General features: G+C 41.0%; 1 protein-coding gene across 1 annotated transcript; it reads left to right on the top strand.

Moving 5' to 3' along the window:
• The first annotated feature begins 1,300 nt into the window (after positions 1–1,300).
• Iav (transient receptor potential cation channel subfamily V iav) lies at positions 1,301–26,849 on the top strand. The gene is made up of 13 exons (XM_070662085.1): positions 1,301–3,295; positions 3,703–3,928; positions 9,168–9,283; positions 11,521–11,757; positions 13,820–13,971; positions 18,848–19,064; positions 19,859–20,020; positions 20,162–20,359; positions 20,851–20,960; positions 22,133–22,482; positions 22,654–22,905; positions 22,999–23,305; positions 24,191–26,849. The coding sequence occupies exons 1-13, from the start codon at positions 2,471–2,473 to the stop codon at positions 24,363–24,365; spliced, it is 3,327 nt and encodes a 1,108-aa protein (XP_070518186.1). The 5' UTR covers positions 1,301–2,470; the 3' UTR covers positions 24,366–26,849.
• The last annotated feature ends 197 nt before the right edge of the window (positions 26,850–27,046 follow it).

Genomic DNA, 27,046 nt, shown 5'->3' with positions numbered 1-27,046 from the left:
AATAAATTATACAGCCGTAACTTCGCGTTAATTCAAACCGACATTTGACGATAATCCTCACGTTCATATTTGTATATATATAGATATTGAATATATTACGGAGGCTTCCGCGTTTGTCAAACGCGTGACAGTTTGTGGGAATACATTTTATTGTATATATTACGGCGTCAGATACCAGCAAACGTTATCTCTTTCCCTAGATTCTACCGCGCCTGTGTAAATTTGGAAGTTTATCACGTTGGGCAAACTCACGGTATTGTTGCGGTCGCTTCGCAACGAACGGGAAAAAAAGTGAGTTTGCATATCGAATTGCATAAACAATGTATTAATTGAAAAGGCCGGTGAATGAAAGCGCATGGTTTAACAATATTTTCGAAAATATTTTAATCCGAAAACAGTTACGCACATTTTGCCGTTATAATAGAAAAAAAAAAAACTCTTTTAGGCTAACAAATGCTTTGAAATAAAAACGATGGCAAAAAATAAACGGTAGCGTTTATCTAAAGATAAAATAATAATAAAAAGCAGAAAATATTATCAGGAAAACCCGGTTATTTACAGTTGTAAAAAAAAATAAAATATTTTCATTGTTGTAGCGTCGAAGTTTCCGATTGCAAACTAGTTTACGATTAATTAACTTTACCGCTTCGGTCAAATATCGCACGCTAATTGGAGGAAACCATGCGTACGTACGAGAAATATGATGATTTATTCTCGAGATTAACCGAATTCTCGCAAGAATTTTCCGACAACGTTAAAGGCTTGTTCGTATCCTCCTCCAATTGCGAAAGTATTAAATATCTCTCCGCGCTGGCAAAGTGTCCACTTAAAGCACTTACTTCTTCTGCATATGAATGAGATATTCGTGTGCGACAAATTATAATACATGCCATCTGCAGTTCCGCATCCGTTCGGTGTTGCACTATACGCGTCGATTCGATCCATCCGGCGGTGTTCGTCGACGAAACATCGAATTGAAAATATATGTTTTTTTTTTTCCTTTTTTTTTTTTTTTCGCAGTTATCCGAAGGATGACGAGGCATCAATTTACAATAGCGTGACCGTGCTGTATAATACATTGACTATACCATTCACCAAACGAGGACAACGGCGGTTTGTTCGCCGCGACGATGAAATATACGTTATATAGAAAGTGCATCCGCGTCTCGTTATCCCGCCGCGCGGAATCGCTCGATTTCTCGCGGGCGAATAAAAGGGAATTTATTCTTAAAAACAACGAATCTTCGCGCCTGAGTCAACAGCCCGTTTATATCGCAATCTCTCAATAGCCCCGCATTTTACGCGGCATCGACGTGATACTAATTCCAGACGTCAGCGGCGCAACAATATACGTATTATTACAGCGTTCCAATTCGATGGCGAATGTTCGCTGCGTTTCGGTTAAATACGAATGCACTTCAAACAGAGATGCACGTCGCGCGTAACTGTTTTATTCGAACTTCGGGGGGATGGGGAATTGATTTCAACATTCCCGTCGTAAATATGGACGTAATGAAGCGCGAAACCAGGTCCCAGCGTGAGCGGCTGCACGCGAAGCGACAGAAAAAAAAAAAATTAAAAAAAAAAAAAAATGCAATTAATATTTTCATGCCGATTAAATTAATAGGGGCAGAATGTGACACGTTGGGATTGCTAATGTCGTGCACTTTATCTAGTTGCGTTCGGTTTCACCGTGGCGAGTTTAATTTTTGCCGCGGCGGATAATCGTAATGGCATTTTTCGAATGCATTTATCTCAACGTGACCCTTTTTATATTTCAATTTTCACGCGATGGTGCACTCGTCCTTGCGACTCGAGAAACGTTTGCGCGTGTATGCAGCTGCAGGAAAGTATGCTAAGGTCAAGCGATCGACATGCGGGTTACCAGTGAGTCAGGGTCTTCGTCGCTGCGCCGAATTGCGCGATCGCGGGAAACCGGATCGGCTGAGATCGCCGCCCTAAAATTAGTCCGTCGCAAAACGCCCTACATCATCGGATGCATGTTTCACGTGTTCACCTTCCACCTGCGTGCCTGTGATAATTTTATTTCCGTAAAAACGCCTCCAATTTTCGCGGCAGCGTGACCCTGTCGTGTCTGTCTGCGCCAGGTACCGTTTATGGATCGGCTGGTTGCTATAGCGCGAATACCAGCACTCTCGTTTCTCTTTCTCTCTCTCTCGCTTTGCCTGTGCCACCCTCTCGTCGGGGGTAAGAGAATCTCGAGTGTTATATCAATGGAGTCGGCCGCGAGTAGCCGTGCAGCAAAGTGGTTTTTCGCTTTATCGCGACGGAAATGGCGCGCTGCTCGACCTTGAGAATGTCTGGTTACACTCGAGAAGGATTCAGTTCGGGCGACGTCGGTTGATAGTAGCTGAAGTAAGCGAGAAAATTCGACGCGGTGGATAGTGGCCGAGATAGTGCAAGGGGGCTTCGGTGCTTTTCCCGACCGACAGCGTAGGGATATGTTTGAATGGGTGGTATTTGCTCGTGTCGCGTTGGTCGCGGTAGCCAGGTCAATCCCGGCTCGATTCTCGACCGCGTGATCAGCCAGGCGAGTAACGAGGATCAATGCTTATTGTATCGGCTGGCCAACTACAAGAAGGGCGGCGAACTGATCGAGGCGTACAATCAGGGCGGTCAGCCGGAGGTGGAGAAGCTGATACGCGAGCAATTCGGTATCCTGATGTACGCGGACGGCAAAGGCCAGACGATCAATCGCGCCGAGTATTTACGTTGGAAATTCCGCGATCTCGAACAAGTCGTGCTGCCGATCGAGGCTTCGCTGTCGAGCTTCGACCCGCTGGCGCAGTGGAACGATCACGAGGCCTGCTGGCAGATGCAGTACAGGGGCTCGCTCGGCGAAACCTTGCTGCACGTTCTCATCATATGCGACACGCGGATGCATACTAGAGTAGCGCGCATTTTGCTCAAATGTTTTCCGCGATTGGCTATCGACGTCGTCGAGGGTGAAGAGTACCTCGGGGCGAGCGCTCTTCACCTAGCGATCGCTTACAACAACAACGAACTCGTGCAGGATCTGGTAGACGCGGGGGCGATTGTCTCGCAGCGAGCTATCGGTAGCTTTTTTCTGCCGCGCGATCAGCAGAGGACGAATCCCGCCAGGAATACCGATTACGAGGGTCTCGCGTACTTGGGGGAGTACCCGCTCGCTTGGGCCGCCTGCTGCGCTAACGAGAGCGTCTACAACTTGCTACTTGATTCCGGCGCGGATCCTGACGACCAAGATTCTTTCGGAAATATGATTTTGCATATGGTCGTAGTCTGCGATAAATTGGTGCGTATTGGCATAGATTTTTCTTTAATGTACGATAATTTATAGATAAATCTCTTTTCTTATTTGCTCAATAATATACTATTCTTCCTCCCCCTCTCTATACTTTAATTAAACAAAAACTACGGTAAAAGTGTGAGACATATCATTCAATCTCTTGTTAGTTTTATTAAATTTTTTAATAGATTTTATTATTTGTATCATTTTAAATTATTTTTATTTTATTTTAAACCTCTTTTTTTTTTTTTTTTTTAATAAACACGTTGATGTATATTTTTTAAATTTCGTCCATATTATTCCAACGATTTTTATTTCGTGCTGAAGTAGTAAAACACGGATATTGACATTTCTGCCAACATGGTCCACTGTTCCAAAACGGCTCGCGTAGAGAGAACTGTTATTTGACGTAGGATATGTTCGGCTACGCACTGCGACATCCGAAGCTTCCTGCTCGCAACGGAATCGTGAATGCCGCGGGCCTGACCCCGTTGACACTCGCCTGCCAGCTGGGGCGTGCCGAAGTCTTTCGTGAGATGCTGGAGCTGTCCGCGCGGGAGTTCTGGCGTTACAGTAATATCACTTGCTCGGCGTACCCTCTCAATGCCCTCGACACGCTGCTACCCGACGGCAGGACAAGTACGTCGTAAAGCTAATCGAATTACGCTGGTCCGGTTCTACGAGAATCGTTATCCATGGTCCACTGAATCGTGCATCTTCAAGTGGGCCCTCACTTTGTCGCATGTTCCCGAGTTAATTGCGACGAGTCAAGGCTGAGATGTTCCCAAATAGTAGCACCATAGTGACTGCACTGCATCGCGGTAGAGCGATTCTCGTTCTTTTTTCTGTTTTTATTTCTTTCTTTTTTTTTTAATCTCTGTAGTATCTATTTCTCTCCTTTTCGTACGTTTCTCTATCTTTTTATTACTCGCAAATTAAAATTTACTTTAATTCGTTTTAGAAAAGTGGTTATCAAGCTTTTAAAGCGAGACTATTCTCGCGTATGAAGAAAATCTGTACTTTAATTTTATTTTGTCCCACACTTCTCCGCACCGCTTCGCCTCTAGTCTGCCGCCTCTTTGTTTTTTTTCTAATCTCAAATATTATAACACATCTCGGGCATAAAGGATGTTGTCGAGGAACGTCTTTGAAATATTCGGTAAATTATTTCGCGTAAAGTTTTTTCGCGCTGCATCATATGTGCAGCTTATGTAAAATTGTTCTCACGGTTTCCGACGGCTTACCCTCCCCCTCCCCCTTTCCCCGTGTAAAGCGTCCTCAGTAAGAAGAAGGTGGCAATAGAGCAAAAATTGCGACACGAGTGTTGACGACGGGAGAAGAGAAAGGAGTCCGGGGAGAACGAGGGAATGAAGAGAGAGAGAGTGAGATAAGCAATATAGCGAAAACAAGAAGGAACTATCTTCTCCCGTAAAATTGGATACGGGGACAAAATCGAGGACAAAATCGGGTTGCAAAGTTTCTGGAGGGGAAGAAAAAAAAAGGGAGAAAAAAAGGAAATTTTTACAAAGTTTTCCTACGCCGAACATAGGACGCAAGCGGATAGTAAACCATACTGCCAACAACTTCGCCCGACATGCGAATAACACGTTCCGGTAAAAACTAGCTGATATTGGCTCGTTATCGTCGCCGCTCTTACCGCCGTTATCGCGTCGATATTCTCCCCCTGCTTTGACGGTGATTTAGAATCGAAGTCGATTTCTCATTTAATTGGTATTCAGCGAGATAAATGAAATCGTTCTGGGAAGCGCGTTGCAAAACTGCAGCGATGTAATTCGAAGTCGACAGCTTATACACGGTACATTTAATTTTATGTATATAAGAAACTTTATCGAAAGATTTTCGCGTTATTAATGCGTTTTCAATTTGTGTGGCGGCGTACAAATTTATTTCATCAAAGTGATATCGACGACAATATCGGTATCGCGGCGATTCAAGCGAAAGATCCTCTGCCACTCGGCTTTAAATATTATATCAAAGTTTACGCGAATCGATTTGATTTAATAAAATAATTTGATTGAATGATCTCTATTTAGAATGTTATGAAAAAATGATACGTACTTGTCTGCATTCGAAAATAAATTAATTAATGATATTCTGATTTTGAATCGTCTTATCTGAGAAGACTGCTTGTACTTTCGCGCTCATGTCGCTAAAATTTCTCGACAAAGACCCGCAGGGAGTAAGGCGAAGCAAGGGGATAGCCTCCGCATGCCGCCGGTCGCGTTTTAAAGAGGATCGTCACTCGAACTTGCGTGAAATTGTATCGAAGTTCGCGATTGGGCACGGAAAGCATCACCGAGAAACGGATGCGTTCGTCGTCGTTACCTGCCTCAGGTTTTCCCTGAGTTGTTCGTAGAAGTACCGCGAAGCACGACGCGGATGCCTGGCAGCGCGGTGGGTCGTAGCAGGATGCAATTACGGGCATTTAACGAAGTTTCGAGATTAGCCGCGGACCGGCGCGGCGCGATGCGGCGTCGGGAGCTTGCGTTTCATTTAGTTTCGGAATCCATTATCCCTTCGATCCTTCCTGGCCGCCGCCCTAGCCCACCTATCTACCCCCTTCGCAGCGTGGGCGTCTCCACCGGGGGCACGAGAGTCGCCCGATTTCGCAAAGGGTGGCGGGCGTCGCATCGACGGGGGCGCCCGGATGCTGGAAAGTAACCACGACGGCGAGAGGATAGCGCTATAGCGAAGCGGGCCGAACTTTCGGTACGTCTCTCCTACGGGCACGCTTAATTACTCCAAACCAAGGCTAGGGTGAAAGAGCGCAAGGGGGAAAGAGAGAGAGAGAGAGAGAGAGAGAGAAGGAGGGAAGGGGGAGGCGGAATCGGAAAGCGAGGGTCGGAGGATGGTGGCGGTTGGCCAAAAGAGCCTCGGTGACGGCGGTCAAAGGTCGAGCTTTCAGCAGAAAAGCTATTCCCCTCGTCTCGATTCTGCCGACATTTTTCCCCCGTTTTAATCCGAGGGCTGTGAATGCGCGGCGCTCGCGTAAAATGTTATTTTCGCAACTTCCGGTATCGCGTCCACGCTAGAAACTGACTATGCTGCAACTCCGCGGCAACCCGCGCGCAATCAACGCTGTCATTTTTTCGCGACGCTACTATTCGCGGGGGTTAATTAAAAATTAATTCTGTTAGCGACGCAGATACGAAAAAGTATAAGCGTGGCGAGTGAATGCCAGATCAGGAAAAAGTTTCAGAATAAAAATTATGGAATGTTGCAATTTTTATTACGAGAAGTTTACGCTTTGCAGAGAGAGAGAGAGAGAGGAAGAGAGAAAGTGAGATATTTATACGTTGTATTTATATTCGTAAGCACGAAAGGTACGGTCTATGAAAAAATTACGACAACGAAAGTGTTCGGCACGTATAATCACTGCGATGCTACATACACTGAACCGCTTACGGTATTCTTGACCGAGAACAGATTCCTGGCGACGCGCGATCGTTAAGACGCTTGCCATCTTTCACGTTGCACAAGCTCTTATTTCAGACTTTTCCTTCTCACGTAAGCGACGTTACATAAGAGGACTACGGTAGCTTTCAAGATTGGTTTAAAATGCGATCCACAAAATAAAACTTATCCAATATGCGTGTACGGAAGAGAGAAAAATATATAAATAATTAAAAATAAAATATTTGTTAAAAATCTAATACGCGCGGAGATCTTGATATTGCTTTACGGTCTTAAAATGTGATTTATAATACATTTAATTTTTGATATCAAATAAAAATTATTTTCGCTAAAAAAAAGAAAAAAAAAATTACCTTCGCGAGTTCGACGACACCCAGTAGACGCTTACACGATTTTAATTATCCGCTGAGCTTTCACAGAGCTTCCTTCTTTTCTATTATTTAACTTCGATACCAGAACCTATCGACTTGTCGACTCGAGAAAAATGTAGAGGTGTGCCAATGTCTATTTCGAGAGTACACGGCACAGAATCGCATATCGCAGGCTTTATCGCAATGACAATAATAGAGATCCTTAGAAAATAAGACGGTAGATAGTAAACCCCATAAAGACAAGCCAAGTAAGAGATTGCTTTGCAAGAATAAAGTTAAAACTGACAAACTGATAAATTTATTTCAAAGATAATTTATCGTAACGAAAAATTTCTTTTAAGCAAAATTTATTATAAGCTAGTTAACCTTAAGATTTTATTAGCTAGCCAATTCATGGTTTATTTTGTAACTGTAACAAAATGTCTCGCTCGAAACGTCTATGCACACGTTGGCACATATCAAGATAGGCCACTAGCCGCAAAATCAGAATAGCTAAATTTTCACTCGAGTAAATCTCCTTAATAACTTGTAAATTATTAAAATAATATTTATTTTAAATAAATTTAACTACATATATGTATTTATTATTAAAAAAAGGAGCATTGCTATCGTTACGTGCTCTATGCAAATTTAAATTAATATCACAGTTCTATTTGTAAGTTTATCTATTTGGAAAATGATTTCTTTTATTAACTTCGCGAACAGTCCTTTAAAATATTTACTGCCGATCGTGAGAAATAAAGTGTCCAAAGTGGTATTTTTGTTATTTAATTTGTTATTTAAGCTCGGTTCAATGTCCGGTCGAAGTTAGTGGGATAGTGGCCGACGATGTTCTAGGAGGAAGCTCGAGGAAAACTATCGCGGCTCTGTGTTCCAAAGTCAGATATAATTACGTGCTGCGGTAACGGACACGCGTTAGTAACTTCGCCACGGATACCGACCGGTTTCGAACTAGGAGATCAGCGATCGTCATACAAAATTCAGAACCGGATAGATCGAGAGTATCGACATTAACGTTTGATCGTGCGAACGAATGTACATAATTTTATGGCTCAATTGACTTGGCTGGAATTCAAATTATGCCTATAAATAATAAATATATGATCTGATTAAAGAAGATTTCAATTTAAGAAACTTCAATCAGTAACGTTCCCTTGTACGAGCGAATCGCGAAACTCGTTATCGAAGAGTGAGGATTCTATCTTAAGATTCCCGTTTTCCTTTCCACTTTCCTAAGGTTTTATTTAAGAATAAAGTCAATATTCGTGAATATCCCAGCGAAACAGCGGCTAAAATAATAGCGGTTTAAACGCTTTCCATCCGGGAAATGATGTTTTTGACGGGTCAAGCTACCGTGTACACCTTCGCCCATGTCGAGCGGTAATTAAGGACTCCCGAGGATACAATCCTCCAAGTTCCAATTACTTTAGCGCTCGCGCCAAAGCCGGGCGAAGTGCGACGACAGATGCATGCGATCGATACACAACCGAGTCTCTACCCCGTAACGCTGCACTGAACGTTGCACTTAATATTGCACGACGCGATTCGGCAGGGCGAAAAGGTGGCACTATATTGATCGTGCTAAAATGTTTAAAAGTCAGTAATCGTGATTCAAATATTTAAACGTCGACCTTCCCCGACGATGGGACTGTCCAGACTTCCCGTTACCGTGAATTGGCCAGTCTGTCGTGCCCGAATGCACAACGGATATATAAACGTCCGGCGTTTTTCGGGAACGCCGCGCCATTCTACCGGCGATTGCGAACATTTTCGAATGAAACTTTAATGGCGCCGCGGATTTATATCTCTGGACCGTACGGCGCCGGGCGACGACACATGGCGGCGACGGAAAATTTCCGTCTCCACGGCGGAAATCTTTCGTGCCGGATGTTTCTCCGCGCCAGTGTGGGGAAAGAGGCAAAGAGAACGCCGAAAAGACCTACTCGCACCCTGCACCCGTATACACCCGCTATATGCACGCTCACTAATGCAAAACCCATAATTATCGCGGCGCAAACCCTAAAGCGATGTTCCATTAACCGCAAATGGCTCTCTCCGAATTTCTATTTCAGACTGGAACTCTGCGCTATTTATCATTCTGAACGGTACGAAGGAGGAGCACTTGGACATGCTGGACGGTGGTATTATTCAGCGATTACTTGAGGAAAAATGGAAGACCTTCGCGCGAGTAAGTGCGTCCACGTGATGGCGTTCCCGCTCGTTTCTCGCTGAATTATAAGGCGTTACTATATTTTGAAGTTTTACATCGTCCATTCGCTTTATGCTTGACTTTACTACGACCACTCGAGATCCTTTTTCTAACAATAGACTCACACGGCACACACACTGACCTCATCTTTTATTTAATCATCTTCCTCCGTTATTTTGAAATACCCAACTTTTTCCCCACCGCCTCGGAATACTAATTATAAATAATAAATGTCCCTTTTCTAGAATAGCTTAAATAATTTAATACATACGAAAATAAAAATAGCTGAGTGAATAATACGGTGAAATTAGAAAACTATACGCGCGATACCGAGTGAAGAAATTATATTTAAGATTATGATATTCAGAATTTGCTTTGTTCCGCCGTAAGACAATGGCTGTTTCATTTAGAGCTTATAACTTTGTATTGTGCACTCGTATAACCGATTATTACGTCGAACAAAGAAAGGTCTTTTTTTTTTTTTTTTCTTTTTATGTTCCGCGCATAACTTAAGATTGATTCGTTCTGCTTCTTTAATTATATATTTTTGCGTTCTTTATATTTTGTGACGTATATTAAATACGCGATGCTCGGCATGTAGTCCGATATTTCAGTTTGGCAAGGAATAATTTTAGATTTCTGTCGACGTACCATATTTTTGGTGAATCATTACGCGGACATTTTTCAAAAAGATCGGCTTACATCGTAAGAGCGGCGCTCGCATTGCGATACTTTTACCGTTGATACATTTTATATAGTTGACAACGCGTAAGCCGCCTGGACAATTGCCGATAAATAACCCGTTACTTCGCAAAGCTACTTAGGTCACTTACGAGAGGGATCGGGTAATGTCATCAAACCTAGTTCTTATCGAGCACGAAAGTTTTTCAAACTTTCAAAATGTTATTTATTTTTAAGTTTACCATTTTGGACAGCGTCTCGTGGAAACGTTAAACAATTAAAATAATTAAATTAATAAGGAGATGTAAATGTTTGAAGAAGAATAACATATGCGGAACGGACGTTCGTTGTAAATTGATCAAATTTGGAAGAAATAAAATTTTTAACGCGGTTTCGCGCGCAGATACGAGCGCAGATGCGCGTCTGTAATGCGGGATGCTGTCGCGTTGTTTGCCAGAGCAACGGGCCGAATGCGACTTCTCTATCTTTCTCTCTCTCTCTTTCAAGTGACTTGGAACGATTAACACTCCGGTCGATCGGCCGAGTGACGTCGATGAGGCTTCCGGCGATGGCGGTATAATTGCGCCGGTTATTTCAAGTCAGTCTGTCGCGGGTCCATGGTGGTTCAGTGATTTCGAAACGATGGCTATCGAAGTTATACGGGCGGGTTGATTGCAATTACGATCTCATCACAAACGAGCTTTCGTACGTACGCCGAAGGCTTCGGCAGACAGACGCGTATCGCGCATATTATAACTGCTCCCCGTCCATAACGTGTCCCATTTATGGCACTAATCACGGCCACACTCGAACCGCACGTAGACGCAATACGCAGTATTACTATGTTTGCTATGATTTTCCTATTATCAGATCGTACCAGAGTCAATCTCGGAGCGGTTAAACTGTTTATTTTTCTTTTTTTTTTTTTTTTTTTTTTTTTTAGCCTCCGTTAAAACGAAACGCGTGCAATTGCCACTTTATAAATAAGCGATATCGCGGGGCTAGAAGATAAAACGAGAGACGTCAACAAACATTTTGCATTCTGGTAATCGGATTACTGCGCGATACGGGAGCACGCTACGATAATGCAGACAATGTTGTTGCCGTACAAGCTTCTACGAATTTCCCGAGTTACAAAACTATATCTGGAATTGATGTCGTTTTATGAATAAACAGGCGGACGATGTTCAATATGCAAAGGGAAGGAAAGATTATTTCCGTTTGTGCACGGTGTAATTAAATAATCCCGATGGCTTCGATCCCCGACCGTGTAATAAATTAAATTTTCGATACCGAGAATCGAAACAGATATTATGTAGACTCGGTTGAAAATATGCGAGGGAGATCGATCTTTTTCGGAATGCTCCGCGACAGTCACCCCAAAGCACCCCGAGCCTAGCCCCGGGATCGACGATATTTTCGCGAGTCCCGCCCCTATATTACCGTTCATAAAACTTTGCTCTTACGTTTCCGGCGAATCGAGGCGCAAAAGTTCCGTGGAGTGCATACGCCGACATCTATTCTTTACCGAAAAGTTGCAGTTCCTGAAGCGATTGATTATCTTGGTGTTTCACCTGGCCTCGCTGTCTCTAGCCGTGTACTTTAGACCCGCGGACATGGAGGCCGAGCTGATCAAGTGGCCCGAAGAGATAACGGACGCTGTTCGCACCGCGGCGGAATGCATCACCATACTAGGTGTGCTGAATTACATCCTAGTGCAGCTGGGCTGCGAGATGATCAACGTCGGCCCGCTGTCGTTCCTCAAGCAAATGGTAAGGCACGAATTGTTTTTCCACCGCGGTGGCCTCGCGGTACAAATTTTACCGTTTAGATAAGCGAAATCAATACTCGTTGTTTTTGCGGTTTAGCTTTTGCCAGCTTACTTTATTCGAAAATACCGATCGATTCGCGAAGATACGGCTGGATACCGAACTCACAAATTTAATTGTTAACTAAAGATCACTAGATTATTAAATCATATTAGGATTTTCCAGAGGAAGAATAAATTCCAAGGAGTTAATCACATTTTACAGAAATGTGAATAATTTCCTTTCAGATTGCGCATAAAGTTGCATAAAATTCGATCGTAAACGAAGAATCGAGTTAAAAAGAGGAGCTTAACTCCAATAAAGTTCACTGCTTGATTAATTAATTTTTTCTTTATATATTTTATACGGCGAATAAAATGTCAGATTTTTTTAAAATTATTTAAAAACGCTTCCGATTCCTATTACTACTTTCGTCATTTCTCTCGATCGCGAAATATCCCGTTGTTTCGTGATGGCTCGCAAATGCCGATACTCCACGGCGCAATTTCGGTACGGCAATACCGGCTAAGTGTAGCCAGTTACGCAAATCCCGAGGCTGGTGAACTGTAACGGATCACGGATCTATGGATGAGCCGAGGCATTTCCTATGGTTACCGAGAGCACGTTCGCGGTAATCTTTCACGCATTAATAAGCTCGAAGAATAAGAGAAGGATAGGTCGATAATTATCGGAGCATTACGTATAGCGGTATAGCGACAAGAATAGCAGTCTAATAATTAGCTCCTTCTGCCTTTCCTTTTAATTGTAGTAATTTACGTGTAACAGGATACGATACATCCTGGCTAAAGATAATTGCACAGATTAAAGAAAAATAATGTAATTCTTGTTTATTACATTGATAGCAAGTCAACGTTAATACGGTATTTTAATAATTCAATGTCTCTTCTTCTTTTTTATTTTTTTTTTGTTTAATAATTTTATATAACATTTGCGGTATCACACATATATTATGCCGGGTATCATAGAAAAATGAAAGCTTCGGAAAGGCAGCGGCAGCAAATGATTGATTGCGTTGAAAGCATTTTTGGTAGATGTGATATTTCGATATATGTCCTCGATAGTAAAGATGGATTCTTTTCGGCCGTGGCAAATTATTAGATATGGATTTCAATTAAAATATTAATTTTTTTTTCTTCTTTTTTTTTTCTTCTATCGATTTCCTTCTGTTTTAAGAGAAGTTATAACCGTATGTTATATGCATCCTGTCATATATGTATATCGCGTTTAATATAATTTATATAGTATGTTTTTTCAGCTCAAGAATTCTCTCAGATATTACAAAAATGTGCAAAATATCGGCGCATTAACGTGCCTATCGGTTATCTATCAATTAAGAGAGAATATACATATACATATCGCGTTGGTTATTGCTTGTGCTGGATCAATAATACACATACGCCATTCCAATCCAATACAATCGTACCTAAGCTATATCGTTGCATTATTAAATGGGGAGGTCCGTGTATTCGCTTCGATTTGCGGGTAATTAATACCGCGACAATTCAAAAACATTAACACGCACCAGTCTATACCAGTCGCGTCGTCGCACAATGTGTAATTTGCCTAATTTACACGTATATAAATGTTTCATCTGTGTAAATGTATTTTATTCGCGATATTCAGTTAGTCGCTGTTAACGTAGCTTTCGAAGAAGCACGCGAACCTGGAATGATATGCGGTTTATTTTTTTTTTAACGAGATATTCATTTACTTGGATGCAAACTAAATAAATCCTGCGAACTTGCGGGAGTCTTTAAATATAAAAGTTAAGTCTAATGATCTCGAAGACGACAGGGGGAGAACAATCGTGTTCGCCGAGATATTTCCGGTCTCGCTATTCTTCGCACGCATCGCGAAAACTTTGCCGTGCGTCGTCGCGAACGACGCAGTCGTTATACGGAGGTATCGAAATTGTACGAAAATATCGATTCCCCTGCGGACGTTCCTGCGAAACGTTGCAAGAGTGCATGCGGCCGCGCTAACGTTCCGCGCATTTGCATTTCAGAGCCACGAACCGGCCAAGTTGATATTCGTGATCAGCAATCTGCTCATTCTCGCGTGCATTCCATGTCGTATCGCTGGCGATCGGCACGCGGAGGATGCGATACTGGTGTTCGCCGTGCCGGGCTCCTGGTTTCTTCTTATGTTTTTCGCCGGGTAAGTAATATACAAGGGTGAGGCGCGGCGGTACCGCGCGAAGCCGTAGAAGGCAGCTGCGAAATTAAAGTGCTCGCAATTTAGCGGCGGCGACGCGACCAGGTCGCACTCGTTACACCGCCCGTCCCGCCCATTTGTTTCACGCATCATTTTAGCGCGACCGCCACAGACAATTGCCGCGTGTAAACCGACGACGTGTTTACTGCCACGTGTATGCGCGGCGCCCGCTATTTGCCGGACCGACCGTATCGCCGCGGATGGACCCTCTTTTACAGGCGATCCTACCTACGGGTGTAATTTAACGTTTAATTTTTTTTCCCCTCCCCGTCCGCGTCTCAGAATTATGTGTATGTAGGAAATAACCGTGATTGGGTTATTTTTGCGTAGTCGTAAAAAAAAAAAAAAAAGGTGTGATCTAAATACGCCGGGCTGACGACGGAGGAAAAGATATCGAGAACGGAGCTGAAAAAAGCATACTTCTATTTTTATGAAAGGACGTTATTCCCACGTATTATTAGTTATTCTAATAAAAATTGCGTGGAGAATGTTTAGTATAGGGCGATATACGCATTGTGAATCGGTATTGCGGAACTCATAAATCGTTATAAATTACGAGGAAATCTATTACTTGCATTCTGCTTGGCAAGGTCCTTGCTGTCGCGGAGAGTTTCTTAAATTCACAAATCGCGAATCTAGTTTCTACATCGGTTATTCGGACGACACGCTTCTACCAAACGGTTGCTTGCTTAACGACACTTTGACGAATGTCGGCCTGTCAGACGGATGCACTTTCGCGAAGAACGAGGGACAAATGGTTTATCGAAAGGCGAGGACGTGCATTGTACTTATATGTTCCTAATACGTGATATCAAATCTACGTGACCAACATTGAGAATAGAACAGTCGGATTGCAGCTGCTCCTTTTGGAAAACTTCTCGGTTTGTTCTGTCGCGGTCCGACTACACACGTAACTATCACTAAAATGCTATATTTCGATCAAGTGCCAAGTAAACGCTTAAGTTCTTTCCTCTCATAACAATATTTTTTTTTTTTTTTAATTAAATTAATTAAATTATTTAATTATTTTCTAAGAAAGCAATTCAAAGTGCGACTCTATTTTTATCTTTCCTTTTCACAAAGTACTCGCAAATATTATTATCGTTACTTTTCCAATTTACATTTTCGCGATCTTTATATGCATAAATGATGTAGAAATAAAATATACTTTGTCCGAATCCGTCTTTGAAAAGCACAGAGATGAAATCGCGAAGTAGCGTTAATTGAGAGGAGAGCATTAGGTTGGCTTTCGGTACCCTTTTCCTCGTGGCTCATAACCGTGTTAAAAATATAAGGTGCCTGAGAATTAGCTGTACGGTATACAGAGGCGTTCGCGGAACTTGTGCAGGCGCAAAGAGTGTATATTGAATTTAAACAGACGTAAAACGGCGGGTCGTAAATGGTACATCGTAAAGCACTTAGGCCGTAACTTTGGCGGAGGGTTGCAGCGGGCTTCCCCGTTAAATTTTGTGCGAAATTAATCTCAGGCGTGACTGTGGCTTATTGCCAAGGCGAACGACAGCCGTGATGGAAGACAAGAAACACCGAGTGGCATCGAGCCCGCGGGATGCCTTTGAGGAATTACTGCACGTATACGTACTTAAAGTGATGCCGGAGGTCTAAAGGGATCCTGATGGACAGTAATTACACGCGGGGAATATCGCGGCTCCTATGTCGCGCGCCGCTCTGGATAAATAAAATATATTGCAGCCCACTTTATAGAGACTTGATAACATAGTTAGCTCTTCATTATAGTTCTGGACTTCAAAGGATATATTGAATTACAGCGCCGATAATGACATTCTGATTTTTTTTTTTCCCCTCCCCCCTCCCACCCTTCCTTCCTTCCCCACGCAATATTACTCGTCATGCAATTTATTCTCCTTTTTTGGTTTAATACGTTTTGACGCTTTGTCAGTGTCAAAAGCAATATCGAGCATGCATTTCCTTGGAATTGATATTCACGTAGATACGGTCAAGGCTTGACAATTTGATCAATTCATATCATTAGCGATAAATGGTGAATTAAACATAAAATTATCGTTTATTTAGGCTCCCAAGAAGTATAATATAAAAGGTATTTAACGTCACGGTTCTAGAATAAAATGCCACGAAACGCTTTGTGTACAAAATGCTAATAGTTAGAATTAATTTATTTTCAAGTTTCTTTCTCACAGCCAGGTACTGATTATAACGGCGAAGAACGAAAGTGCTTTATTTATAATTCATCGTTATAAAATCGATATGGTAGCTCAGCTGGCATTAATCCGGTATAATTGAAGAAATTTCGCGAAGGTAGGGAAGAAAACGAAAGAACGTAACGTATCTCCTCTTTCTCGAATTTCGCGGAAAGTAGCGAGAGGAAGACTCGCGTAACGGAAACTTGTTTTCTGAGCGGAAGTCGTTCCTATTGATTTTCCCCGAGACAACGTATACGCGATACCCGGGACAACGATGTTATATCCCTCATCCAAGTTGCATCGCTTACACCGTGCTCGCTACGCCGCGAGAGTTATATCGGAATATAGCCGCGGTGTCTTTTCTATCGCGATTGTATCCTCCCTTGAACTTACTCTGGGAAAAAGGCCGAAGATTTATGGACGCCGGTAACCCTTGACAAGATAAGGTCACCCATCGATTAGCGGAAGAGGGTAGGACCGACCGGCGACGACGTTGTCGGAGTTAATGGAGGCCCGATCGATGTTCTCTCTTCCGCCGTTATTCGCCGATCATTCGCCATTCGTTCATCCGTCTCTTCGTTCGTTCGTTCGTCCGTTCGTTCGTTCGTTTATTCGCAGAACCCGCGCGAATCTCTTCAATCTTAATCCCAGCCGGATGACAAATCTGAAAAATTTGTCTGTCTGTCGACGGGCGCGGATGCAGCGTCGGGATTAAAAAGCTTTTGTTTTCCGTTGCCGCCCGACGGTGGCAGCGACGGCATCGATTTTAATCGCCCGTTCTTCGACTCCCCCGATCCAAGTTTCGGCCCGTGTTCCTATTGTATACACGCATATGATACGCCAAATACCGCGAGTCTCGGAATACGAATCGTTTTGATTTTATCGACGCGTTGGCTGTAATCGCGTAACCACGCTTCGGCGTGAAAAATCAAGAATGAAAAAGAGAAAAACTAAAAGTCCCATGTGACGTCGAACAAAATAATTTATATGTAAAATTTTTAATTATATATATATTTTTTTTAATTAATAAAATTAAAGAAAAACTTAATAAATCTTTCATTGTTAGCAAAGTGTATAAATATAAAAAAAAAAATTTAGTTAGGCAATGCATTGCAGATAATATTAAAGTAAATCTTTCTCAGTGAATTGTTTTAATGGTGACGAAGTATAATACGTTAATACTTTATTCGAAGTCTGCTTTATATTAGTAGTCGCGATTCTAACTTCGCGATAACGAAAGAGTCGTAACTTACTTACACTAGAATATTACAAAGTTAATGCAATCAGTAATACGCTAACTTAAAATGAAATTTTCTCTCGCTGTGAGTATAGGGATATCAGTAAAAAGACACTTAAACATTTTAAGCGTCCTTCATACTTTGTAATAAATTTTCTCTTTTCCAATTTAATCTTGTCATTTTCACAATTTATTATTGAAATTCATTTATGCGCAATATAAATAACATTAATTATATGTTTTTTTTAATACCTTTCAATAACTGAAGGCTACGAATTAATATTGATTTGCTATAATTATGCACTTAAACATATAATTTTTATAGAAATTAATATTAAAAAGAATACCTAAGGTAAATTGTATTATCGATCATTTTTAGGTTAATCGATGGCGCATTTAAATTTCTTTGTTAGGTAAAGTTATTAGCATTTAATTGTTTTCCTCGTTATAAATTTGTGAGCTGCGTGTAAGAAGAATAGTTTACATATGCACCCCGGATTGCTACACAAGCACTTTTCGTGCCTGACCTATTCATGTTATCGCGGCTACTGGAAACGCGATAACTGAACTCCGATATCAAGTGTTCAAAGCCATGCACTTTTTAACTTGTTAACTGAACATTTCGTTATCCAAAGCTTTCCGTATACGTGCGAATTAATACCGGTAAATGCAAATGATATCTGGACCATTTCACGAGAACAAGGTATAAAGCTGGATTTTAAATTCAGCCATTACTTTCGACGTGTTCAACGGTCACGAGAGCGAACGCGGCGATAGTCCGTAAACACTTTTACATTAATTGATGCTAAGCTTAATTACGTATACCGCAAAAAAAAAAAAAAAAAAAAAAAAAATACATAAATAAATAAAGCGAATGTGTTCTAACTCGTTTGCGGTACAGCGATATTTCAATTTAGTTTTACCGATTGCCGCGTGTAAGCGAAAAGACATATTTTGGTAGATTAGAGAGATGCAATTATCACGCGTCCTACATACACGTATTACACCGGCAAATGTTTTACGATGAATTTTGTAGTACGTATAATATTAAGCGCATTTGACTCATATCGATGTCGATGACGTTAATAGACTGATTTACTCCGGACTTTGATGCGCCAATACCACTGAATGAAACACGACGACAACTTGTTCACGTAACAGCGATAATGATAATTTTGTTGATACCGCTAATATGTGGAACACTATGTAATTAAATTCCAAATGGACTGCGCGGGCGCAAGGACAAAGATCGAAATCGTTTTTTTTTTTTTTTTTTTTTTTTTTAACATTCGAGCGTCTTCTAAACTACTTTTCTACTTCGCAAAATTTTACCATAAATTTTAACGATATGTCTTGTGAAATATTTATGCCTTTCTTTTCACACGCATGTTTTCTCTTTCAGAGCAATTCGATTGACTGGTCCGTTCGTCACAATGGTATACAGCATGATAACGGGTGACATGCTGACCTTCGGTATTATCTACACCGTCATGCTCTTCGGATTCTCGCAATCGTTTTACTTTCTTTACAAGGGATTCCCAGGGGTGAAATCATCTCTCTATCATTCCTTTCCTTCGACCTGGATGGCGCTGTTTCAGATAACCCTCGGCGATTATAACGTAAGCTAGCCATAGATTACCGTCTTATTGGCACAATGTCGTGGCAATTTCTACCGCGGACCCTTATCTTGCACACGCATGCACGTAAGTGCGAGATAATCCTCTCACGCATTATCATTCTTTTTTTTTTTTTTTTTTATTTGATCGAAATTTTATTTTTATTTTGCTTCACCTACATTTACAAAAATAACGATTTTTCTCTATCTCTGTATATCGTGTGGATTCATTTGCCTTATCCGTTTATTGCTCTCTGAATAAATTTTAAACATTTTTGTGCGGTATCAGGCATTAGTTTAATTACTATATGTCAAAGTCAAAGATTAAACGTCGCGTGGCCGATTTACATCATTTCAAACGTTGTTCCGATGGTGCATCAGGACGCGCGGCTATGAATCTTGAATTTCAATCACGGACAATTCCGCGTCGCACAAAATACACTACAATATGGTTTCCTGACGAAATTAAAGATTTAGCACGACGGTCGCGCGGGGTGGGTGCATAAAATACCGCCTGTCCCGTAAAAATCATTGCTCGGTTTTGCAGTTCGTATAACGATTAACTCGTTGCACTGAATTAAAAGGGGTGGGAGGTGGGAAAGCGGACCGTAGCGGTACAATGGAAAATACGAGTTTCCGTTTGAAAATTCTACGTGCTTTCGCCACCGCGCGGTGAGCACGCAACATCGGGCATTCGTCGCTTATTTATTAGCGCCCACATATAATTGTCGCGACGATTTACCTACAATTTGCCGACCCTGTGTTTATCCAATTGCGTTTGTCGCGCGTATGTTACAGTACGCGGATTTGAGTAACACAACCTATCCTAATCTGAGCAAGGCGGTCTTTGCGATTTTCATGGTACTCGTGCCCATACTCCTGCTAAACATGTTAATCGCCATGATGGGTAACACCTATGCGCACGTTATCGAGCAGAGCGAAAAAGAATTCGTCAAGCAGGTTGGTAAAGTAATTTTTATCCGATCCTTCTTAAATTCGAATTTACTGCGAGAAAGGGATATGTTAAACATAGTTTTCGATTTAATTTCCAACATAATTTTCTGTTATTAATTTTTTTTTCTTTTTTGTCTTTTTACTAAGTGGGCAAAAATCGTCGTATCTTTGGAACGCGCCGTAGCCCAGAAGGACGCCCATAATTATCTGCAAGAGTACAGTATCAAGCTTGGACCCGGCGACGATCCAAATAATCCCGCGTCGGAACAGAGAGGCGTGCTGATTATCAAAAGTAAATCGAAAACCAAAGCGAAGCAGCGTAAGGGCGCCGTGACTAATTGGAAGGTGATTTATTTACTTATATTTATTCTTTTTCCGTGCATATGCGCGCGCGAGCCGGCCGCGACGTATATCCAAAGATTTATTCCACGCCGGTGCATCAAGCGTCAGAATTTATTTATTGGCGTCCAATTCGACTGATACGAGTTCTGGTATCGACTCTCGTAAAATGCACGCAACGAATTTTGCTACGATGTAGTAAATCTCATCAGAACGGGCACGACTGCGCGAAGTATTTGCTTTAAAATGGATTAAAAATTAATAACATTAATAATTCATTAAATCGTCCCCGTTTGTTCAGTCACTTCCGACTAAGTCAACAAAAAAAAAAAAAAAATTTTTTTTACTTTGTTTGAATATTATTAATTAAAAGAACTTGACATTCCTCGTACATATTATAATTACTATGTTAAAACCGTTTTTCAATTCCGTTTACAAAAGTAAATGCGAGTGACGTCGTAATAACTTTATTACTTCGCTTCTGTGTACTTTTGCAGCGAGTTGGAAAAGTCACGATACACGAATTGAGAAAACGAGGTCTGACTGGGGAGGAACTTCGTCGTATAATGTGGGGCCGCGCGTCCTTCTCTACTCCTGTACGAGCCAGGTAATGATACTTTCATCGCGTCTCATCATACCGTATTTCTCCAGAGCTTATTGTTTTATTATCCTAGCATAATTTTGAAATACTCATGTTGTCCCGCGGCAGTTTCTCGCTTTATGTCCGGCTCACTGTTATATTATTATTACGAATTATAATATGCGTAGCTTATTACGTACACGCTATTATTACGAGAAAAAAAAAATTTGAACAATATTTATTTCATTACTCTCATCATATTAGTCGCGTTATGTCTTTATTCGTTTACGCTTTACTTTGATAGTATAATGAAAAATTTTAAACAATTAGTTTAAGATATAAGGAGAATTACGTTTTGTTTCTTTTTTTTTCCTATTTTTTTTTTTTACTACACTTTGTTTAATTACTTCCTATGCATATATATGATAAGGAAAAAAAATGGGCATATCTGTTTCAATTACTCGCTGACGTTGTGTCTCGTTTCGCGTGTTTGCGACTTGGCACTACATAGATTTACAATCGCCCTTGCGCGGAGTGACTCACTGTCAGTGAGACAGTACGCGGACGATACTTTTTATCACCTCGTAATTCCATCGAGCCTGCCACCTGCAATCCGGACATAGCTAACATCGCGAGCGCCTAGAAACATCGGAGTCCTTCACGGATTGGTTATGCCTCCACGTAACGAACGCGTAACCGCGGCGCGAACGTGACCGTATCTCGAACCTCGGGTCTATTAAATATTTATAAGGCTCGGCACGTTGCGTTACATAATACCTACATAGCAGGATGTAAGACGAATAGATCGCACGTCTGACTTAAAGAATCGAGCTATTCGCGGAAGTATCAATAATTCAACGCCGTGCAAAACTAACTGATAACTTAAACGCACGCCGCAATTCCAAACTTTTCTTCATTACCCTAATTTGAAAATTTATAATTTATTCGCTTATTCATTATTTAGATATAAATCTCTTTTCATCACGGTGAACAATTAATATATTTTAAAAGCCTATACGTGAATTCGTTATAATGCTAATTTATAATTTTAATTGCGGCAAGTATTGATTACGCGATAGAACTAAATGTTATTTATATAATTATTCCGATAATAATTCGTTTAAATGTAACATTTTATATGATACATCAATCTATCCGTGGAACATTGTGGCTACGCGTTAATTTCACGTGCATTACAGTCCCAATGCTGGGCAACCGCAAGTGTCGGCAGTTACTGCAGGTTTTGGTGATGCGTTAACCGCAGCTTTGGACGTAATGGCCTTTGCACATGACTTTGACTTATCCGCTGCGACGGAGGGCGTACCTACCAATATCGACGCGAAACAGATAAAGGAGGCGCAGATAAAAGCTGCCCCTAACGAACAGCAGCCGAAAATTCTCCAAAATAACCCAGAAGCGATAGCAAGTGTGCAACCGCATAAACAACTAATTGAGGAACAATGTAAACTATCGGGTCTCACGGATTTAATCGACAAACCTATCGATCCCACGAAGGACGTTGAGGCAATGAACTTGAAAAATACGATCCGTAAGTACAGATATGCAATTTTTCAATAACCGATATTGTATGTATAAATAATTTCTATTAGCAATATTTCGATATTAAAAATAAAAAAAAAACGTTAAAATATATATTTTTTTTTTTTGAATGCGAAACCGTGCCATTTTATATAAAGAGATTAAACAATATTAAATATAGAAACAAAAGTGCTCGAAGCAGCCGTCGAAGATCCATTTCTGGAGCTCGCTATCGCTTCCGAGAATACAACAGATTACAAAACTCTACTGCAAATGGCGAAGTCCGCTCTAGCCACAAGCGAAGCTTCAATGAAAACCGCGATCGACCCGCAAATTCTAGCACACTTCGCCATGGTCGCCCCGCCAACCGCTGAGAAATCTACTATCGTTAAGAAGCAATATTTCATGGAGTCCAGCGACAATGATCTCGGCGGTAAGTACAAAACTATTGAAGCCTAAAAATTTCGAGAATCTCGCCTTGAAGCAAGCCGATAGATTTAGAGACCTATGCGCATTATTTTCGCAGGTGATAATTTACTCGGCACTGAAGCTCGTCTTCGAAGAATAAAATCCGCGAATAACAGGTTCATCACGTCATCGAAACGATCGCGACATAACGATGACGACGATAGTTCCTCGTCAACGTCTGTCGAGCAAAATCAACGATATCAACCGCTAATGAATGGTCCGGAAGAAAGACCGACGAATCATATCGAGATCGAAAAACAAAAAGCTACCGAAACGATTAAACCGGAGATCAAGCAGAACGGCAACATTCCTACCAAGCCACCTAATAAAGTTCAAAAACGTCGACCAAAAACGGCAAAGAACAGGTAATAAGGTCAATACCTCCCGACAGTCGCGGTAAATACATATATCCGGAAAAGAGCGAAGTTAAACACCGAACTATTTTTATATTCTCAAGGAGCAAGTTATACAAGTTCTATTTAATATTTCTTTTTTCTGTATTTTTTTTTTAATTTAAAGTAAAATAAAACTGTGTTTTGCAACAGCCAGTTATACGCATATGAAAACGCGCGAGTCCAAATCTCTAAATTAAAGTAATTTAATTTTTTTCGAACAAGAAAAATAAATACATTTATTTAGCAGTTATCAAATTCTTTTTTTCTTTTTCATTAATTAATTTTTTTTTATTAATTAACCGAATATACCTCAAATAAATCAAAAGTCAATATTTATTAAACAGAATAACTAACCGTGACAGCAGACAGTTTCCAAGTGCATGACCAGCATGCGTTAATTGACAGAACTTAAATTAACACATTAATTAAATTTCATCTAATAATTATCTCACGTCGTTAGTTACGCAATGTTCCACACCGTTTGCGCTATAGATTCTTTGCCGATCAATTTTTCTTTAATAAAGATATTATATGGATAAAGATTATATTTATAACCCAATAAAAATATATAACGATAAAATCATTGTTAAAGAAAATTTTCTTCAAAACTGATTTAATATACTTAAAGCTTGGTTACTGACGCGAGGTGCTTACGCTCTTAAAAAATTCTAAAACGCAATAGCTCATAACTTGGTTGAGTTTATATTGAAGAAAAAAAATCGTGTCTAAAAAATGGTTTTAAATTAAAGAACCCATAGTGATCCTATATATATATATGTATGTACATACAATGATATCAATAGTCGATTGATTACTTTCCTAATCGGTCGATGCATTTTTATGATGCATGCGCAGAGTATCGCCTAAGGAAATTGAGGAGCCAACGAGGAAAAAAGAATCGATCGAGCAGAATAAGGTGGTTTCACCGCCAACATCATCCTCGGATCCGCTCGAGCCATGGAGCACGCGTGGCATTACCGATATGAACACAATACTGGCTTGGCGAGAGAACGCACCGGACAGTCCCTAATATAACTTTATGACATTTCGCGCTGCACCGATCACGACATCGATGAACGATGTCAATGTTAACGCCGTAGGGTCACGCACGTGGATGATCTTGCATTAAGAGACCGGTGCTCTTTCGCCGGTTTTATTTAAAACATCGCGCAAGAGTTGCAAAAAATTTCGAAAGACGCGACAGGCCATTACATACGCTTCGTTAAATTTTGCAATACACGAGGTCGATATCTCTATACCGTATTTAAATGCATCTTTGAATCTATAATTTTAGGAATATTCAGAAGCAAAATGTGCACCGCCGCTATAAATAATTACGACGGCACAATAACTGAAGGATAAAATTAATCGACAATACCTTTTTACACGCGTAAAGTGGGACGGCTTATCGTTTTTACCGGGGCAAATTTTGAAACATAGATTAGCGTTGCATAAATTAGTTTTTGACGATACCATGTGGCGCTTAACGCGAAAAAGAGGTTGGGGCCTCTCGCGGAGTGTATATAAGCTCGAGTTAAATGGTTTGTACGAAGATGCGTGATCGGCTCGAAACCATTTGCATATATGTATAGCGGTACTATATGCATAGGTGCTATTAATATAGGTATTACTCAATCTTACTTGCGAGGCGCATATCTCATTATGGAAAACATGTCGCCAAGTAACAGGCTTCCGTATGATAATTATTAAACTAAACACGTGCCGGGGACCAAATAACGTTAACTCACCGTTACGTAATTTCTAGAGGGGTTGCATGACGAGAAATTTTCTCATACGCGCACATCTATTAAAATGAGGAATTTCTTAAAGATACATAACGGTTGTGTGTATGTATAACATAGCGATATACGTGCGCTGACATACCTACGTGCTTTAAAAGATATTTCCAATTTCGAAGAAAATTGCGGATTTTTATAGAAATACCCTGTCTCTCACTTTTACAAGATTTGCCAATTACGTAATTAAAACATGAAATAAAATAGCTCGAGAATATAAAATAATAAAAGTAAATAGTAATAATAGTAATATTTATATAGTAATATTATAATAATTGTAATAATAGTAAATAGTAATAATAAAAAAAAGTAAATAAAGGAGTGTTTTAGCTGGTATGCTGGCTTCATTTACAATCTCCATCTGTTGTCGCGGGTAAAAGGAGCCGCTCGAAAGACGGCGAGATGTGCGGCAGTCTCAGTAACGCAGAGCAGAACTTGAGAAGTTCTTATCTCTCGTGCGTATTGAAACAATAATGATACGAGTGGCTGTCCTAGCTACGATACCGAAATGAAAACACGTGCCGCGCGCGGCACGAGAGAAGGAATGTACTTGCCGAACAGGCACGTTTACACGCTATAACATCTCTCGCGAGGGAACGATCGAACAAACAAATTTCGAACCCGCCGCTACGCCAGAAATTCACCGTGATATTACTATCGAGAGCTTTATAAATCGCACTTAGGGAGAAATACCGACGCTGCGAAATTACTCTACAAACAGTACCTTATATACATGGAAGCGAGAAAGTCGTGTATATTATTTTATATCACTTTTACCTTCACTTTTAATTTTATCGGCTTACTGTTTAATTTTTCTGTTAATTTTTAAAACTTTTATCTCTTATAACTTGGAGTTTGATATTATAATGTGACGGAATTATATCGTATATTGTTAAATATGGTACGCGGTACTCTTTTTTTTTTTTTATTACTATTACTTTTTAAATATGTTTCTATCGATTAAATCCGTCTAAATTAAATAAAGTAAAATATAGATCCCGTGATAACCCGCAATAGCGGAAAGAAATAGAAAAGGGTATAAATTTGGGTATAAACCAATGTGCCAAGCAAGCAAATAAAAATAGCGGGCTGCCGAGTGTCGGCCGTTCCACCCGCCAAATAATTTATCAGCGGCCGCGGCAGCGATCTCGTTTTCTTTACATGCAGCAGCGAATTCTCGACCGTAATAAATGCAGAATTGAAATACTTCGCGTAGTGCGTTGTTTAGATATACGTCTCGTCGTTTCCCGTTGGCGCATCGATCAAGCATAAGGCCGATCGAAGCGGCGATATGAATTTCCGTTTCGCGGTGCACGATAAATTTTCTTACCAATCCGGCATCTCAAAACTGTCGAAGCCGTTAAACTGATTCATGCGATCTGAAGTTGGACAACTTGCCCATAAAAAAAAAAAAAATTATTACACATACGTCGCGAGTGATAACTGAGCGCGGACAGCAGCCGAAGCACGCAATTATGCCCGAGGTCGGCTAATCTTACGAATGGATTGACAACGATAAATTTTTATTAGCGCAGACTAAAACGAGCCGCGATGTAAAATGTTTCCCGCGCGCTTTATCTTCCTCAAGTTCCGCAAAAATTATTTGTTCGAAATGGGATGAGAATCTCAGCCGCGATATCGAAAGTGAATGCCCGAAAGTCATAATTTCTATCGCGCCCTTGTTGCGAACGGCAAGGAGAGCCGTGGAAATCCCGGATCGCAGCCTGCCGCGAGGACTGTGATAAGATTGGTAGAAAAATCGACGTAACACGCGCGACACGCGCACGATATTTAATCATTTATCCCGAAGGGACGGTGGACGCGCGGCATCTGAAGCGTCATTTGTTTCGACAGATCTGAAACGACGAACTCGCCGTTATAGCACATCGATGGGCGTTGCAGTGCAAGCTCCTCG

Source organism: Cardiocondyla obscurior, linkage group LG09, assembly GCF_019399895.1.
Source record: "Cardiocondyla obscurior isolate alpha-2009 linkage group LG09, Cobs3.1, whole genome shotgun sequence".
Taxonomy (NCBI): Eukaryota; Metazoa; Arthropoda; class Insecta; order Hymenoptera; family Formicidae; genus Cardiocondyla; species Cardiocondyla obscurior.
Note: the sequence above shows the minus strand (reverse complement) of the source record. Positions and strands in the feature narration are given on the sequence as shown.